An 18024-nucleotide genomic window follows, 5' to 3' on the forward strand; every position below is an offset into this window, starting at 1 on the left:
CTTCTGTTGGATTTTTTTTTTTTTTTTCAACCAGTGCTGAAGGTGGGAGAGGCAGAAGAGCTGCACTGTTTGGTTTTAGTAGTTGGTATCTTCTGTAGAGAAAGAAACATCTTTTATTTTTTCTCTTCAAGAAAATCAAACACTTGTAATTCTCAACACTTCCTGTTAAGTTGAAAAAAAAACCCAGCAGATTTTTTTCAATCATGTCTTAAATGACAGATGTGTATGTTACTAGGTGCAATTAACAGATTCGAATAAACTATGGTTAGATACAAGGAAACAGTTACATCCTGTGTAAAAAGATAAACATGGAAATGAAGACCAGAGAACTAAGTGTCAGAGTTCTTATATCTGATTTTGATCTTCTGCTGTAGAAGTGTATCTAACCTACCTGTTCTAGTAAGGATAGGGGACGACAGCAGTAGAGTCTGGCTGGCACCGAGAGTTGAGCTGACTTTAGTCTCTGGAAATATGGACAGACATTCAAGTGAACCTGTTACTGAAGTGATACCACAAAATGCTATCAGGTGGAGATACAGTCTTTCAATTACTCCAGTTTGATCAGTGAGTGAATTAAAAACAGCATGCAAGCTTGTTTATCTTGTGGGTTTTGTTGTGGGTTTTTTTTTTTTTTTTTTTCAAGCTCTTCCAGGTACCAAGCTTGCAAACTCGGTCTGGCCCCTGAAAGTTGTGTCAGTTCTTCTGCATGTGTGCGTCATCAGCCCTAATGAAAATTTTGCAGTGGCAGCTCTGTTAAAAATACCATTGAACGTGTGCCAGCCAACAAAAAAACCACCGCGTTTCCCTATTGCCTATAGCAGTGCCTGCAATCCTAAAGGAGTGAATATGGTAAAGAAATACATTTGTCAGAAAACTAAAGCGATAGGACTCTGGAATACATGCAAGGAACAGCTGAGTAAATAAGATATCTTTTTTTGCAGTTACTTATGGACCATAAATGCACTTTACAAGCAAACGCAGAAAAAATGTAATAAGATCTGACATGTTCATGAGCAATGCTGTAAAGAGCCTGGGAAAAAGAAATGCTGTATGGAAAGGTAGCTAGCAGCAAAGTGATGATGCCAGAGGTGTTGAGTGTGACAGCTGGAAAAGGCAAATTGAAGTGCGTGTGTGTGAAAACTTAAACTATCAGCATATCCCAGATCTGTGGGTTCTGGTGGCACTGCAAAGCATTCTGAGTCAATTCTCATGACTGGCATCGTTATGTTCTGCTTCTCCCATCTGCCCAATTTTTGTTTAGCCTTACATCTATTTCAGTTAACTTGTTATCCTATTTATTAGCAGGAAGTACAAATAAGCTCATGAGAAGTCCAGAAAGTGAAGAAGCCCTATTTCTTCCCAGCATCAGGTCAAGAAACACGTGACTCTTGGCTTGTGAGTAAATCCCAGAGGTCCCTGGAGCAACAAAGCAGAGTTCCACTGGCTGATCCTTTAAAGCCAAATAAAACTCTTAGAAGTGTCTTTTTTTCAAATGCTTATCCTATATGTGTCCTGCTGCCTAACTCCTATCTCACTAATACAGATCCAAGTGGGAAATGCTTGATTCAGCCACATGCCCTTTTTGTTCTGTGAGCATCCAGTCTGTTAGAAAAGAACCCGTTTATATCATCTAAAGAACACGTTGGTCAGCTACTGGGGAGAAAACCCATTTGCTTTGGGCGCAGGCACACAGGCATTGCAGATAAGCCACAGTCGTTTAGGATGTCACTGTCTCCCTGCTGGGTGTTACTGCCACCACAATGGAGTTGGTGGTGATTATGCTCGTGCTCCATCTTCTGCTTCATTGCACTGCCTACCAGGTTGCTTCAAAGCACGTCTGGTGGTGGGTTCGGTCAAACTGTCTGCCTTGTACCCCATCCCGAGCCTCAAGCAATTCTTTGACGACTTGAAAGGCTGATGACCTGCAGCTACTGATCAGGAGTGATCAGAGTGGGACAGTGACCTCTTCTACCATTACAGCCAGATCTAGAAGAAACCTGATGGCTGGACGCTCCTTGTCACTGGTACTTTGGGACTGTGTCCTTTCATTGCATACTTTGGAAAGCGCAGGAATAAATACTGCAGATACCATGTTGCTTCATATGAATTCCATAGGTTAAAATCAATACCAGTTACAAAGAGTATAGCTTGAGTGGCATATTACCTTTCATTACCTTTTTACCTGTCCTTTTACTTCTCATTCTCCCTTTGTGCTTTATTTCTGGTGGGGCACTTGTCCATTGCAGCAAGTCCCCTTAAATGGATAGACATCAGTGTTTCAGAAATCAAAATCCAGTATGACTACAAATTCATGATTTCTTTCTCCCCACTCTGTCTAGACTCCCTGGCCATTTGCAAGTATGCCAGTAATGTTTACATAGTGGCTTAGCAAAAGATTGTTACCTGCTTAAAAGAAACTTAAATCTTCAGAATCTGAACTGACCATTGGCTGCCATAGTTCATGGGATTCTCTTTTATAGACACTCCAGTCATTGCAGATAAGATCTGGAAACTGCCTGCCTTTTAAAACCCCCTTTGAAAATCTTTCTTAAATTTTGAGAGAGTATCAGCTGTGGGACTACACTGGTTTACAGAGCTCAGGGAATCTCTTCCCTCTTTCCTCTTCACGTCTATGCCTAGGCTGGAATTTCATCCAGATTGACAGCAAATATCTATTACTTAACTATAAACCAACACCATGCCATATAAAAAATTAAATGTAATCTGAGCAAGTGCAAATGTGGAAACCACCCTAAATCATGTGGCCTAGAGGTCATCTCATGCACCTCTGGAGTATAGAGTTGTTTTGAAAGCGTTGCTGTACGTCAGAAGGAGTCCAAAGAACACATAACACACTTGAGAGAACTTTGGTCTAATCTTCTGGCCCTCAGTGCAAGTCAAAATAAGTTCTAAAGTCTTAGACGTGCTGTTAAACAGGAGAGAGAAGTTTAGGCAGGGAAGATCACTAAATATATCCTAATAATTCGCTGTGATACCACCAATAAGGGTAAAAGTGTATCTACAGGAGGTTTCTTCTGTGGAATACCATACTTTTAATGTGCCCTTCTCCTGTTCACATAGTATTAGTTTGTGGTTTTGAGTTATGATTTTTTAATGTTATTTTTGTTTGTTTGGAATGGTTGATTTGTTACAGATCAACACTGTTTCTTAAAGAAAAAATCTTGAAACTTCTGTTCTTATCCAAAGCGGAGTTTCTAATTGCTAAATCTAGGCAATATCCCATGGGGTAAGGCACTTGAACCTAAATCCTTTTCTAAATCATTGGGTTCATTTATTCCTAACCTTTGTTCTGTGAGTGGGGAGTTCATTCCCATGGCCTGTTTATTTAAATAAATCTACTATAGAGTGACTGAGAGACTGGCACTCACTTATTAGTAGAGTGCTCAAATCTACTGATGTAGCTCTTCAGGTCTGAAATCTCTAGATGGTTAAATGCAGGCTATAACTGTGCCACTGCTTAATGTTTTGGTGTGACTTTTATTTATTCAAAGGTTTAGTTTTGTTCTTATGAAAAAAATCAAATTGCAAAACCTCAGTTGTGTTTCTGTCACTGGGAGCTTTCGGTTTGCCAAACAGCCTTGCCTTCTGTGTTTCATATGTTTCTGCATTGATATCCCGTTAGGAAGTGTTCAAGAATTGCAGATCTGATAGAAAATTGTAGGTGAATCAAACAATTGACACTTTGCTGGCCCGGGTGGGTGTGCTGTATTCTCTTTCAAGTTGTTGTCTACACACACTTTTGTGCTGTTTTATGGTGCAAACATCATTACTATAATTTTTCTTGAATCAGACAAGTGGGAAACGTAAACTGGCAACTGGCACAGCCAGGGGATTTTTGCTTGATTGCAACTGAATTAATAAAAACTCATTGTCAACAAGTTACATTGGTTATAAAACTTTGTTTCTAATAAGAAAAGATTGTATATACCTGGTGTAAAAACCAAACAAACACCTTTATGCTTGATTAGACATCTTAATATAATGCAAGTCACCTTACAAAAAAAAACATGTAGCAAAGGGCTTGGAATTATAATTAGCCATTATAATCAAGATGTTTCAGGGGAAAAAAAAATTACATTATATTACTTATTTATTCCACTGTTTCTCATTTTGGTATTGACAGGTTTTTTTCCCCACACACTTCTGATTACTAGGTATTCATAGGAATTATGTCTGTCTTACTATTGTTTTCAAGTTTTTATTTGATCTTGAAAAGCGTTTCATTATGTTTAATTTAGAGAAACGAGATTTCTTTAATTACTGTATGTAGAAGCTATTAGAAGCTCAATTACATTTGCAAATTCATTTTTTAAAAGCGTTATCATTTTAAGATTAGTAATAATAAGAAATATCCACAATCTGACTATGTGGGACTTTCAAGTTCACTAAGAGTATTTTCTCCTCTCACTATAAGGAAATAGTGTAAAATGGAAAAATTAATTATGCTGAGAACTGAAGATGAATACAAGTCTTTGAAATTGGGCTATCAATTGTGAGTTTGAATGAATAGCAATTGTTAGGGAGACTGAATTATCAAAATATGCATTGCTTGCCTTCGTTCAACACTGAAAATACGATACAGAGATGAACTTTAAGGAGTTGAGGGAATCGCTTCTCCTGGGGAGGCTGGTGTTTCACCCGCAGAAAGCACACCTGCATGCGTGTTGCTGTCCTGGCTTGGGTATAACCGCTGTGGCTGTAGGTGTGCCTCCAGGAAAGGTGCTAAAAGAGGTCCATGTAGCTGTTGAAAGCGATGGGCAGACAGTGGTGCTAGCCATCTAGCGCTCTGCTGGAAGGTTTTATGAATTATTTAATTATATTTTTTTTCTGTAACATAAATGTTGTCACAACTCCAACTATATATACAGTACTGCTTGTGTAATAGCCTGCCTAATTCAGATTAATTGTAGGCTTGCAATGATAAAGGAGCTTCAGCACAGCAGTTATTCTGTCGTACAGATGCAATTAAAACCGTATCAGTGCAGTATAAATAATGCTAAATTAAGTTGCTGTCCTGCCACATGGTGGCAATTTTGAGCTAGTGCACAGTGAAAGCTAGTGTCTTATTTTATTCAGAAGGAGTAACTACACTAAGAAAGAGTTTCTAATTTACTTGAATTGCTCCGGAGCAGTGTTATCACCCAAGAATATAAAGTGTGTAAAATACTGTCACTAAAATATCACTAATAATAATAAGTGTTTCCTATCTTGCTATTCATTTTAGAGCCAAGCAAAGCTTGAAGTTTACATCTGGTAGTCATGGGATACATGTGCTAGTCTGATATGAGGCTAAAGAGAGAGATAAATTAGCATATTAACATTTCATAGTGGAAAATAAATTACTTGCATCAATTTATTTACTTTAACTGTTTTCAAGGCAGTTTTAGAAAACGCTAATACAAATTATTTAGTGTCAATTAGATTTTCCTGGTTTATTTGGGCAGTTTGGCATTTTGGGAACAGAATCCTGTTCTAAAAAAACATCATATTTTCTTACTGGAATGAGAATCTAGAAGATACCAGCCTAAAATTAGGATACTGCTTTTTATACTATTTATATCTTGCTGTTGCAGAGCTTTAGTGGGAATAAGTTTCAGGAAAAAGATTACATCATAAAATAACTGGGGACAAAAGTAGAGGCCTAATATAAATCAAGGAAATTCCTTCTTTAGCCTCTAGTACAAATCTGTATCAGGTGAAAGGGTAATTAATTTTGATTACAAAGCAGCCACACGACTTCACCTTTAACTTTCTTATTTGGAAGAGATGTAGAAATAAAGCTCCCTCTCCCTCCATGAACCCTCCAAGTGCTTAAGTTATTACTGTTTATTCCTTAATGCTTCACTGTGCTTTAAAAACACGTGTAACTTCATCCCTGCGAAAGCTTTGAGTGTTAAGGGTATTTGTCAGTATTCCCAGTATAGCTGGGAACAGTAACAAGGGACAAAGGCATATTAACTGCCACTGTTGGAAAGCTCTGGTCTCAATAGCTGGCTAATTTAATAAAATCTTGTTACAGTAAAATGATTCAGCTGTAAGCAGCCTGTAAAAATTGTAATAAGCACAATAAGCAATGCACTTCTTTTCCCTGCTCTTTGGGGTAGTGTTTTTTCATGCTGTCAAAGTCCACTACAAGGAACGCTGCAATGTGCTGCAAAGCTGTTTGTCAGTGCCTCCGTTTATTTTTGCAGAGAAGTATTGATTACAGAATGAGAAACATTTGGTTTAACAGCGATCGATGAGAAGAAAACAAAGGACATTCTGAAGTTTGACTCATTTTAATTTGAATGAAAATACAGTACCTGGTGCAATTTATGATGGTGTCTGTTCTCTGCTCTTGTAATCACATTTCTTTCCTGTCATCTGTGAGTGAAATAAGTTTAGACAGACGGAGGACCATAGTCTCCTGTGTGCTGGGTTTGAAACCAGGTTGCACAGGGAGAGTTTGGAGGGAGGACTCCTGCCTCGCCTGGGAGCCCCGGGCTTTGCAGGAGGGAGACAACCAGGTCCATCTGCCTCTGGAGGTGACCACACCAAAGAGATTTCACCCACCTTCTGTGGACTCCTTGACCTGTTGTGGGGTTTTTTGGTAGCAAGACCCAAACACAAGATCTCACAAAATATCTGTAAAATAGAGAACACTTGTACTTGCCTTTAACCAGCAGCTTGGGCCACGGGCAGCTGGGGCTCAGGTATATTCTGTGGCACTTGAACAAATACCGTTTGATCATCATGCATTGTGTTGGGGGAATTAAATATTCATTGCAGCGGAAAAAATGAGTTACTTTGTTAAAGTAACCAACTGGGAGACCAAGTTGCAGATTCCAGTTTCTATTTCAATTAATATTTCATAATTAATTATTGAAAAATGGAACTGTTTCACCATCCCTCTCTCATCCCTTATCCAAGGCTCCTCTGTGGCTCTTGCCTGCAGCAGTCTTTCGAAAGATGCATACAAGGGTGATAAAATAGTGGTTTTGAGTACTTTGAATATGCATATTTATTCATAACAGTATTGGGCATTGACTTGTCAGAAAAACTGGTTTTAATGTGCTTTTAGTAGTTGCTATTTGTTTGCTTAACTCTGTTGCCATTGTTGTCTACTCTAGTGGTGGTGTCTACTTTTGTGGCCAGTTGATTCTCTCTGGCTCGTAAGATGTTGTGTTACAGACCAGGCTGTGATTCTATTATATTATGACTTTTATGGCAAGGTATCAGATGCATAGCATCAGAAAATGCATTAAAAATAAATACATAAACACTCAGTTTAGGTTAGCAATGACTTAATGATACTTCAAAATGTAAACAAAAAAATTTGTATTCTTTTCTTCTGCTCATTTAAATTCATTGCAAAGTATCTGTTTGAAATCAATATTAATTACACAGAAATTGTGACCCTCCTTAGCAAATGCTTTAAAATAGTTGTTAAAAAATTAATGTGAAGGTTATTAGCCTGATTTTGAGCAACATTAAGCCTGTGTTAAATATTCTCATGTAGACTTTTTTCGACAAAATAGTGCTCCCATTTAGCATAATTAGTAGTGCCATAGTAAAACCCTTATGATGCACTGGGGAAGCAAAGAACAAATTCAAGAATACAGAAGAATCTTATTTCTATTTAAACAGTAGCCCTTTTCACTACTTATAAGGTAACCGTAAAGATGAGAAGAGATTACATTGTGCCCCTTTCAAGACATTTTTGATACTTGAACTAATCAGTCCAGTTACACCTATCTGTTCTTAAGCATTGCTTTTCATAAGGCTCAAACATAAGCTAAGGCCAGGCTGGATGGGGCTTTGAGCAACCTGCTCTAGTGGGAGGTGTCCCTGCCCATGGCAGGGGCGTTGGAACTGGATGATCTTTAAGGTCCCTTCAACTCTAACCATTCTATGATTCTTTGATTCTAAACGGAAAAAGGAGGGGCCAGTTCCTCTGTAGATGTCGGGCTTGCTCCCTTATGAATCAACAATCCTGGTCAACAGGAGAGGTACCAGATGACTGGAGGGTGGCCAATGTGACGCCCATCTACAAGAAGGGCCAGAAGGATGATCTGGGAAACTATAGGCCTGTCAATCTGACCTCGGTACCGGGAAAGATCATGGAGAGGATCATCTTGGGTGAGCTCTCACAGCAAGTGCAGGGCAGCCGAGGGACCAGGGCCAGCCAGCATGGGTTTATGAAAGGGAGGTCCTGCTTAACCAACTTGATCTCTTTCTGTGACCATGTGACCCGCCTTCTCGATGCGGGGAAGGCTGTGGACGTTGTCTACCTGGACTTTGGTAAGGCCTTTGACACCGTCCCCCACAGCGTTCTCCTGGAGAAGCTGGCAAATCATGGCATAGACAAGTGTACTCTTCACTGGGTAAAAAACTGGCTGGATGGCCGTGCCCAGAGAGTTGTAATTAATGGGGTGAAATCCAGTTGGCGGCCAGTCACCAGTGGTGTCCCTCAGGGCTCAGTTTTGGGCCAGTCTTGTTTAATATCTTTATTGATGATCTGGATAAGGGGATTGAGTGCACCCTCAGTAAGTTTGCAGAGGACACCAAGCTAGGTGGGAGTGTTGATCTGCTTGAGGGTCGGCAGACTCTACAGAGGGACCTGGACAGGTTGGATCGATGGGCCAAGGCCAATGAGGTGAGGTTTAATAGGGCCAAGTGCCGTGTCCTGCATTTTGGTCACAACAACCCCAGGCAACGCTACAGGCTTGGGGAAGAGTGGCTGGAAAGCTGCCCAGCAGAAAAGGACCTGGGGGGTGTTGGTGGACAGCCGGGTTAACATGAGCCAGCAGTGTGCCCAGGTGGCCAAGAAAGCCAACGGCATCCTGGCCTGTATCAGGAATAGCGTGGCCAGCAGGAGTAGGGAAGTGATGGTGCCTCTGTACTCGGCCCTGGTGAGGCCTCACCTCGAGTGCTGTGTTCAGTTCTGGGCCCCTCACTACAGGAAGGACATTGAGCTGCTGGAGCGTGTCCAGAGGAGAGCCACCAAGCTGGTGAGGGGTCTGGAGAACAAGTCATATGAGGAGAGACTGAGGGAAGTGGGCTTGTTTAGTTTGGAGAAGAGGAGGCTGAGGGGGGACCTCATTGCCCTCTACAACTCCCTGAAAGGAGGGTGTAGAGAGGTGGGTGTTGGCCTCTTCTCCCAAGGGAATAATGACGGGACCAGAGGAAATGGTCTGAAGTTGGGGCAGGGGAGGTTTAGATTAGATATTAGGAAGAATTACTTTACTGAGAGAGTGGTCAAGCACTGGAACAGCCTCCCCAGGGAGGTGGTGGAGTCGCCATCCCTGGAGGTATTTAAGAAACGTGTAGACGTGACACTTCAGGGCATGCTCTAGTGCCCGAGACTGTTGGTTTGTGTCTGTCTGTGGGTGGGGTGGGGTGTGGTTGTGGGTGTTTGGTTTGGTTTGGTTTTGGTGTTGGTGTTCTGGGATTTTTTGGGTGTGGGGTTTTTTTTTTGTTTGTTTTTTTGTTGTTTGGACTCGATGATCTCAAAGGTCCCATCCAACCAAAAATATTCTGTGATTCTGTGAATAGTAACACCCTGTATAGTACGCGTGGCCTGTGTATACTGAATCCCCTTAATTTTTTACTTGGAATTATCTGTAGTTTTAAATCTTGATGCACAGCCACATTTTTGTTTAACATATAGATAACATTATTGATCAAAGGAGTAGTATGATTTTTATCTGAACGGTAAATTACAAATTTAAGCATAAAATACTCTGTGTGTTGGGCTGATGTGGGCCGGCTGCCCCGCACCCACCCAGCCGCTCTCCCGCTCCCCTCCCTCAACAGGGCCCGGGGAGAAAATAAGGTGAAAAAGCTCACGGGTCAAGGTAAAGGCAGTGAGATCGCTTACCATTTACCCTCCCAGGCAAAACAAACTCGGCTTGGGGAAGATTAATTTGATTTATTGCCGATTCAAATAGATTTGGATAACGTAAAACAAAGACAAATTTCAAACACCACTTTGCAAAGCGCGGTTTGGGGAGTTTGACTCCCCCGCTGCCCCCGCTGAGCGGCGCAGGGGGACGGGGATGCGGGCTGAGGTCACACCATGGCAGCCCTTCTCTGCTGGACCTTCCCCCTCACAAGTTGCCCTAGCTCCAGCGTGGGCTCTCCACAGCCTGCAGTCCTTCAGGGAATGTCCCCCAGGGTCCCTCCATGGGCCACCCCAGCCCCAGGAGCGCCTCTTCCTCCTTCTCCTCTTCAGACATTGTCACTCGCTGGGCTCTTGCTCACATTTTTTTCCTCACACCTCACCGCCTCTGTGATGTTTTGCCCTTTCTTAAGGGCCACCATCGCTGATGGGCCCAGCTGTGCCCTGTGGTGGGACAACTGGCTGGAACCAGCTGGAACAGGCTGTGTGTGGCACGGGGTGGCCCCGGCCTCTCCTCACAGAGGAGCCCCCGCTGCCAACGGCCAGCCACAGACACACAGCACATCTGATCCACTGACATTGAGAAAAAGTAAGATTATTAGGGTGGCATGTTGTGGAGGGGGGCAGGGGAGAATGTTTTTCGGTGGAGAGGCAAGGAGGAATGAGCTGTCAACAGAACGGTTTTAGCTCGGAGGGTGCAAGATCGTCAGGCCTGAGGAGGGGAGTCAAGCAGGCCCAGCAAAAAGGGTGGGATGAGACTAGAGGGTTTTGGAGCAAGAAATCTGCTTGACTTCGTCAAATGCTTGACCTTGGTGGAGAGATGTCCCTCAGTACTTCTCTGAGAAGGTGTTGTCAGGGAGTCAGTTGCCTCTTTCAAACGAGACATCTGCTGATTTTATGTGCAATGACAGGTAAAGGAGTTAAGCTGCAAGTCCCTGACTTGGAAGGCTTGAGTGTCGTCTGTGTCTAAATTTAAAGTTGACAGCAAAATATCCCAGAAAGGAAAAAGAGGTAAGAAGGTAGCTTTTCCGTACAAAACCTTAAGGTACTACATGTTCACTCTGCATGCTCGGTGTCAAACCCTGGCCAGAAATGAAGGGCCCGTTGTGTAGCTCCTGGCCCTGCAGCACCATCCACTGCCATCTGCCTCGTGTGGCTGCCGTCCGCCACGTCCACTTTCATGTTTTGTCACTTCTGTGCTTTCTGCTGGCTGTCACAGCATCAGGGGTCACTCTAGAGAGGAGATATTTGCAGTTTGGTAAAACATGGAGGAAAGAGGTGCTGATGTTCATCCGAGGTGAACTGAAGGAGACATAAGCAGTTAAGCACCTCTTATAAGACAGTTGTTTCATAGCTGCAATGGGTCAGTCCTTAGACCGAGACCATGGCTATTAAGCAGTAACTCTGAAAATAAGTGTTATCTCTTGGTCTCTTTATGGAGTGCTGAGGAGCAATTTGGATTTTTCTGTCAAATACATATGCTATTTTGCGTCTAGCCATAAATAGTATTCGTGTGTCTTGTTTTGATCATAGTATCTCAAATTGGATTCCTTCCTTAACTTTGAGAAGATGAGTTAATGTGTGGTACATGTCCCCGACTGGTTGAGAAATGAAACACGAACATTTCTACAGCTACACAAAAAGGAACTCGTTGAAGTGCAATCGCTGGCTCACGAGCATAATGAGCAGCTAGTGAAACTTGATTGCTGAAATGTTCATGAAAAAGTAATTGCAAACAGTATGTGTTCAAGTGTTAAAATATGCCAGTACTTGAACAGAAGTATTGGTGGATTTTGCTAACCCTGTCTTTCACTCTAGTTTGTTCACGCAAAATTTTTGCATATTTGGAAAGTTGTCAGAAATTTGACAGGGTGAAGTGAAGAAAGTCAGGTTATCTGGAGAGGCTGAAAAAGGGAAGCAAGAGTGAAGTGAGGGTTATACTTCTAAGAGAAGAAGGTTATAGCTGTGCTGCAGAAGGCAAGGAAAGGAAGCAGGGAAAAATAGTTTGAGCAGAGCTCATGGAGAGAAGAAGCTACAGTTAAAGAGGAATTGGCAAGGGGTAACACGTAATTTCACTGGAAGATGCAGTGATTTTCCTGTGTTAAAGCATATTGATGCATTTCACATGATTCTTTTTTTATTTAACCTTTTCTTCACATAGCATGCTAATTTTGTCCCTTTCCAGTAAGCTTGTATTCATTATAAAACCTTGAACCATTTCTGGCTAGTTCATTTCCTTTCACACACCTTAATTTTGCACAGGAATAAAGTGGGGTTAGCACAGAGAGCTTATAAGAGACGTTATGACAACGCAAAATTTCTGGAGAATTCAGGGATATATTATCTGCTTCCAGGAGACCAAAAAAAAACCCCACATTTCTGCTTAATCCTGGTCTTTCTGTACATTAGGCTCACTTCTCTCTTCTGACACTTCATTATGGCTTTTCTGGGTTTGAATGAAAATGTCGTTCTCTTTTCTTGTAGATAAGATCACTGTTGCTGGGAGCTACCTTCTCTGTGTAGTATACATGAGTTTTTTGTGTCCTGGAGACTGAAAACTTACCAAGTGTGGGTGGTCTCTTACTCCCCTCCCCCTCCCTACAGTATTTCATGTCTGTGATCTGGCTGAAAACGGATCTGCTTTCTGCCTGCAAGAAATGGCAGAAGTGCCTCAAGGTTGCCAATAAATCCCTATGAAGAAGCACAAATATGTAGACTGATGATGTTATTGCTGTAAAGGTATCCCATGGACAGTCTTCTCCCCATTCATAGAGGGCATTTTTGGTAGCTGGGATGAGAATCCAGATTTTAAGGGTGATGGGTTAGTGCTTTTGTGTCTGGTCTTGTAGCCTTGTGACTTGTATATTGTTCATCCCTTAAGCTGAAAGGAGCACAAGTTTTGTACAGCAACAATGCGGGTTCATATAACTAATACTGTGTTGTAATGCTCACCCATGAGGTGGCTGAATTGGAACTGGAAGTTTAACTAGCTCCAGAAATTCCTAATGTGTAGACATTTCATTCCTGTAACATTATTGTTCTTGCAATGTGAATTTGTTGTTGGTTTATGGGTAGTTTTCTTAAGGTAATTGCCAGGTCCTTTCTTCTTAAAAGAAAAAACAAGTGGATGCGCTGATCTTTTTGTGTAAGATGATAATACAGAGCTCCCCACATGAATAGAAGGAGTAAATGGTAGCAACACCATTCTCTGACCTATCAACAAGAGGTAAATGAAACCTAGAAATAGCTTTTACGGCTCTTTGACCTGCAGGGGAAAGTTTGGATTTGTGAATCTCTGCTGTATATATTCAATCCTCTACTGGAAATGTGGTTTTGTGATTAGCAGCAGCATGGCCTGTAGATACAGCACAGTCTTTCTGCAGGACAGTCAGTGGAGATGTCTGCAACCTGCAAAACATCCTGGCGGTGAGACGGAGGACAGGATACTCATCTGCTTTCTCAGGTGTCACGTTTTGTCTCGCCCTGCCCCGTGGAGATCTGGATTTGTACTTAATGTAGAAAGAAGGTTTATTTGAGGACCAGAGCGTGGTCAGCGTAGCAGACACATAAAGGTAGTTGCTGTATCAGAGTAAGATCATTGTGGCGCTAATGATGCTGAGTAAGCTTTGAAAGCATGGCTAAATCACTGGTTTTCAGTCCATTATTATAGTTACTGCATCAGGTAGCTCAGGCACAGACTGGTGCTCTGCATCAGCTTGGGCACTCAGGGGCTCATAGCAGTACCTGATTTTCCTCCAAGGTGGCTTATTGGCTACTGTAGGGACAGTTACATAGTTGGTGTAAGCCCAATTTTTGTAGACACCGGTATCTTCTGAGAGCTTGTCTTAAGCCCTGGGTGGTAACTATATATTTCTTTTATGTCGTTTTGCTTGGTACTTTCTGACTCTCTGGAAGCTCTAGGTGTCTCTTAAGCAGCAGTGAAAGGCATCTATAAGAGAAGATGCTAACAGTATTCAGTAAGGGCCTCTGGAACAGTGTCATTTTATAGCTGGCATTGATGGGATCTAAGCTGGAGAAATACTAACTGCTTTGACTATTCTCCCCATATATTACATATATTAGCCTGAGTTATCCTTCGTGAGTTACACACCACCTTCATTATAGAGAGTACATCTTCTGCCTGGTGCTGGGCGTTCCCTGCTCTTCTTGGCTTGGCAGAAACCAAGGATTACTCAGCACCTGCCAGAACATGGTTATGTAACAGTAAGGACAGTAATTAGATAATTTAGTTAGAACAATGTATGTATTTTCCAGTAATTTGTTTCTTGTTTTGCAGTTTTCCATTTTCCAGATATTACATATGACCAACTGGACAGAAGCCTTCTGTCCTCTGAGTAATTCTCCCTATTTTTTCACGAGCATATAGATATTTCATTTAATCCTTTGCAGCCTCTCTTTGTGGCATCTGCTTATTTATCACTGTCTTTAAGATCCCTTTTGCACTTGGTAATGTTCATATTTTTGGTCCCTTGGTTATTGCTATTGTAAATTATTATCCAGTAAGATTTATAGCTGTGAGACTTGTACAAATAATCAGTCTCCACCGTTTAATAGCTTAACACTAAGATGCCTTTGTTATTTTCTAATGAAATTGTATGTATAATTTCTAGATAAATTTTTGCAGATATGTAATGAAAATTTAGGTCAGCAATGGAACTACGTCAGGCTGTCTGACAGGCTACAAATTGCACTGCACCATGGGCACAGAGATTTTTTCAAAGCATAGAGGTGGTGAACCCACTGTAGCTTTACAATGACTTAAACCTTTCCTTAGACAACTGACATTGGAACCCCTTTGCTGATGGAATATAATGTAGTACCACGTAAATTGCCTGGGTTTTTTTATTGATTTGTTATCTCATTTAAATGGACAAGGAAAAATTTAATTTCATTTCTGTTTAACAGAGTCACATGGAAGACTGCAGATACTTTTTTTTTTTTTAATTCCAATAAAATTTTTTATAACTTTTCAGTTCATTCTCCTCCTCCTCCTAAATTGCATTTAGTTAATTTTAAAATAGGGTTTTGAAATCATTAGGTACTTTCTTTTTTTAAAAAAAAAAAATAAAAAATTAGGCCATGACATATGTAGACAGTATGTTGTGGGTTGGGTTTTTTGGTCCTATGTTTCAAGAATTAGTAACAACCATATGTTATTTGCCTTTGAGAAATATTAGTAAAATTAATGACATTTTTATTTCTCTCATATTTGATTGATTGGTACTCAGTTTTTAAAAACATATTCTTTGCCATAGTGTTTCACTAAATAGATTAAAATAGACTCTGTCCTACTGATAGGGATCCTCCTCTCAGCCAAAACAAGAAAACAAGTGGCTGCAAGATCAGGTCCTTCTCTACTTGTGACACTGAAGCATTAGGGGATGGGTGACAAACTGTCCTCTTGACTTGTTTCATGCTTCTCGTGTATGCCTTCAAGCAAGCTGAATTGGAGATCTCAAATATAATTTTTTACATTTATTTTGAGTGGAAGGAAAAAAGCTTTGAACGAGAGGGTGGGTGTTTGTTTTTAAATATGCTGACTTTCCTGAGTCTGAGCTGAGTAAGAGGAGCTCGATGTGCTGGGGATATTCCGAGAGGCTTTCCATCTCTAGTTTATTATTCTGTGTAACATTGCTATATGAAAAATGATGGGACTGGATAGTTAGGGTAATTAATTTGATTGATTGATGATTTTTCCCAAATTAAATCTGAAATTTTTGCTAAAAATATGTTTTATGTGTACAATTAATAAATGAATTTTTATGGTCTTTCAGCGTGAGAAGCTGATACATGAGTTGGAGGAAGAAAGACATTTAAGGCTTGAGAGTGAAAAAAGATTACGGGAGGTGACACTGGAGTCCGAGCGTAGCAGAGCTCAGATGCGTGGGCTGCAAGAACAGTTTTCCAGGTATGTTGCATAAGGAAACCATGTTCATAATATGGGAAGAACATACTTTGATCAAAAAGATTGATCAAACCTGTTGATAGCTTGAATGGATGGAATCTAAGGCAAAACCTGCTCTCCCTCTGAAATTCTCTAAACATAGTGGGCTTTTGGTTAAATGATTGTTCACATCCTGTAAAACTTAAAATGCTTATATCATCATTCCATGAAATGGTGAAAATTTTCATTTCTAGAGATTTTGCATTTGTTAGAATTCCCAATAATTTTCTAAGTGCACTTCTTCACTTCTCAAAAAGTGCATGCCATCTATAAGTCAATATTTTGTTGCTCGTTTCTGTTAACCAACAAGAATGGGTTTGATCAGTCTGAATAAAGGAAAAAAAAAAAAGGTGGTATCTTTTACCAGCTGGCTAATCGTCCTGCTTGGGTATGCTTCGAACCTCTGCATTGAGTGGATCAGAACTGGAATTTAAGCCAAAATATTCATTCATGTGATGACAGTAAGGATTTGATTTACTTATTGTTTTCGTGATGCACCATGAGATCTTTTACATGAAATAGATTTTTTTTTTTTTTTATTGTTTTTGTCACATGAACAGAAACAAAACAATCAAAACAAAATCAAAAGTGACAATGGAATTTTATGGTGTATATTTTCCATCAGGACTGAATATTAACTTATTCCCTCAGGCCCCTGAATCGTTGAAAAGTTCAAGTTCAGCTTAATATGGTGAAAACAAGCTGTGGGGTGGGTTTTTGCTTTGGTTATTTTGTTGGGAGTTTTTTTAGGGTTTTCTGTTTTGGGCATTTTTTGTGGTTTTTTTCCCTTCAGTGTCTGCCATGCTGCTTCTCTGATCTGAGATTGGGTTTCTAGGCAACGCTGTAAAAGCCATTAATAGCAATAATAAAATTTTTTCCTCATCTGTTAGTTTGTTTTTGGAAAATTTCCATTAACTTTCTTCAGATTTTAAAAAACTATCCAAGTGTTCAGATAAGTCTGAAATTCTTTTACTAAAAATGCTAAGGGTATTTCTTTTTTAGTTTTTTGTTTTTATTCTTTTTCTGTGATCTTTGGTTTCAATTTTTACTTATTCTGATGAGACTCCCTGAGTAATATACACAAAATAAATCCACCTGATGGGTATTCTTGGTTAGAATATTTTGTTCTATTATATATTAATCTTTGTTTGTGGAACAATTTTCCAAGGTTCTGAATTTAGAACAATATTATTGTTACAATAACTAGAAAATAAATGAAATAAACATTAAAGATGGTGCAGCTCTGATTAAGAAAAAAGGAACAGAGGAGGTGAGGCGAAACCAGTCTCCAGAGTAACGCACCAAGTAACGTGGTAGAATTTTAACTGTTGCATATTCCGATCTTTTCAGGATAAACCTTCATTATTCTTGTGAAGCTGTGGTAGTAAGATTCAGTTCTACAGTGTTTCTGAAAAGAATAACTATATTATTAGTTAAGATCCCTGAAGTCCACTATCTTCAAATTAATCCATTCTTTTTCTTCTGTTACTGTTTGCAGTCTAGCTTGCTCTGGTCTATCAAGAAGCAGAGGGATGCAAGTTCTTTGGATTAAAGTTGTTTGTCTCTTTATTTTTGTACCTCTGATTTAGATAAAGGTGAATGCCGTCTAAATCAGTATTATGTTCTTTGGAAGGCTGTCTGCACGTTAGCTATACTGTTTGAAGGCAAACTTAAATATCATTTTTTATTAATGGCACCTGAGATTGGCCCTGTTATTACCAATGGTGAAAACTGCCGTTGGCTTCATCAGGCTATGATTTTGTTTTAGTGTAGACCAGATGCTAGGAAAAGAATGTAGCACTTAATGTTTTAAAAGCAAATGAAGTGTTTATGTTTGCTATGATGAATATTAAAGCTTACTTTTTCTTATGTTTAGTAGAATATTAAGAGATTTGCTTACACAAACAGACTTTCTCCCTAAATGATTGTATTTTTTCTTACTGTGCTTGAGCAAGTAATGAAACTGGCAACTGGATAATCTTGTGCTGCTTACAGATTTTGTACGGTTTGCGGTATTTTAGACTTTTTTTCTCAATTTGAGAACAAATAGATGGGACAAGACTGGTAGTGATGGGAAGAGATGTTAAAATCAAGCAAATTGGAAGTACTTTGGAAGAAGATGGCTAGAGAGTAATACTTTGGGCCTAGATGTTCTGGC

The 18024-nt window shown here is 40.2% G+C and overlaps 1 protein-coding gene across 1 annotated transcript in view; it reads left to right on the forward strand.

Moving 5' to 3' along the window:
• NCKAP5 (NCK associated protein 5) overlaps positions 1-18024 on the forward strand; it is a 371849-nt gene that overhangs the window by 163108 nt on the left and 190717 nt on the right. Inside the window, exon 4 of the mRNA XM_074145259.1 lies at positions 15697-15830. Coding sequence (XP_074001360.1) covers positions 15697-15830 — 134 coding nt within the window. The remainder of the gene's footprint in view (positions 1-15696; positions 15831-18024) is intronic.

Source organism: Numenius arquata, chromosome 3 (assembly GCF_964106895.1).
Source record: "Numenius arquata chromosome 3, bNumArq3.hap1.1, whole genome shotgun sequence".
In the NCBI taxonomy this organism is placed as follows: domain Eukaryota; kingdom Metazoa; phylum Chordata; class Aves; order Charadriiformes; family Scolopacidae; genus Numenius; species Numenius arquata.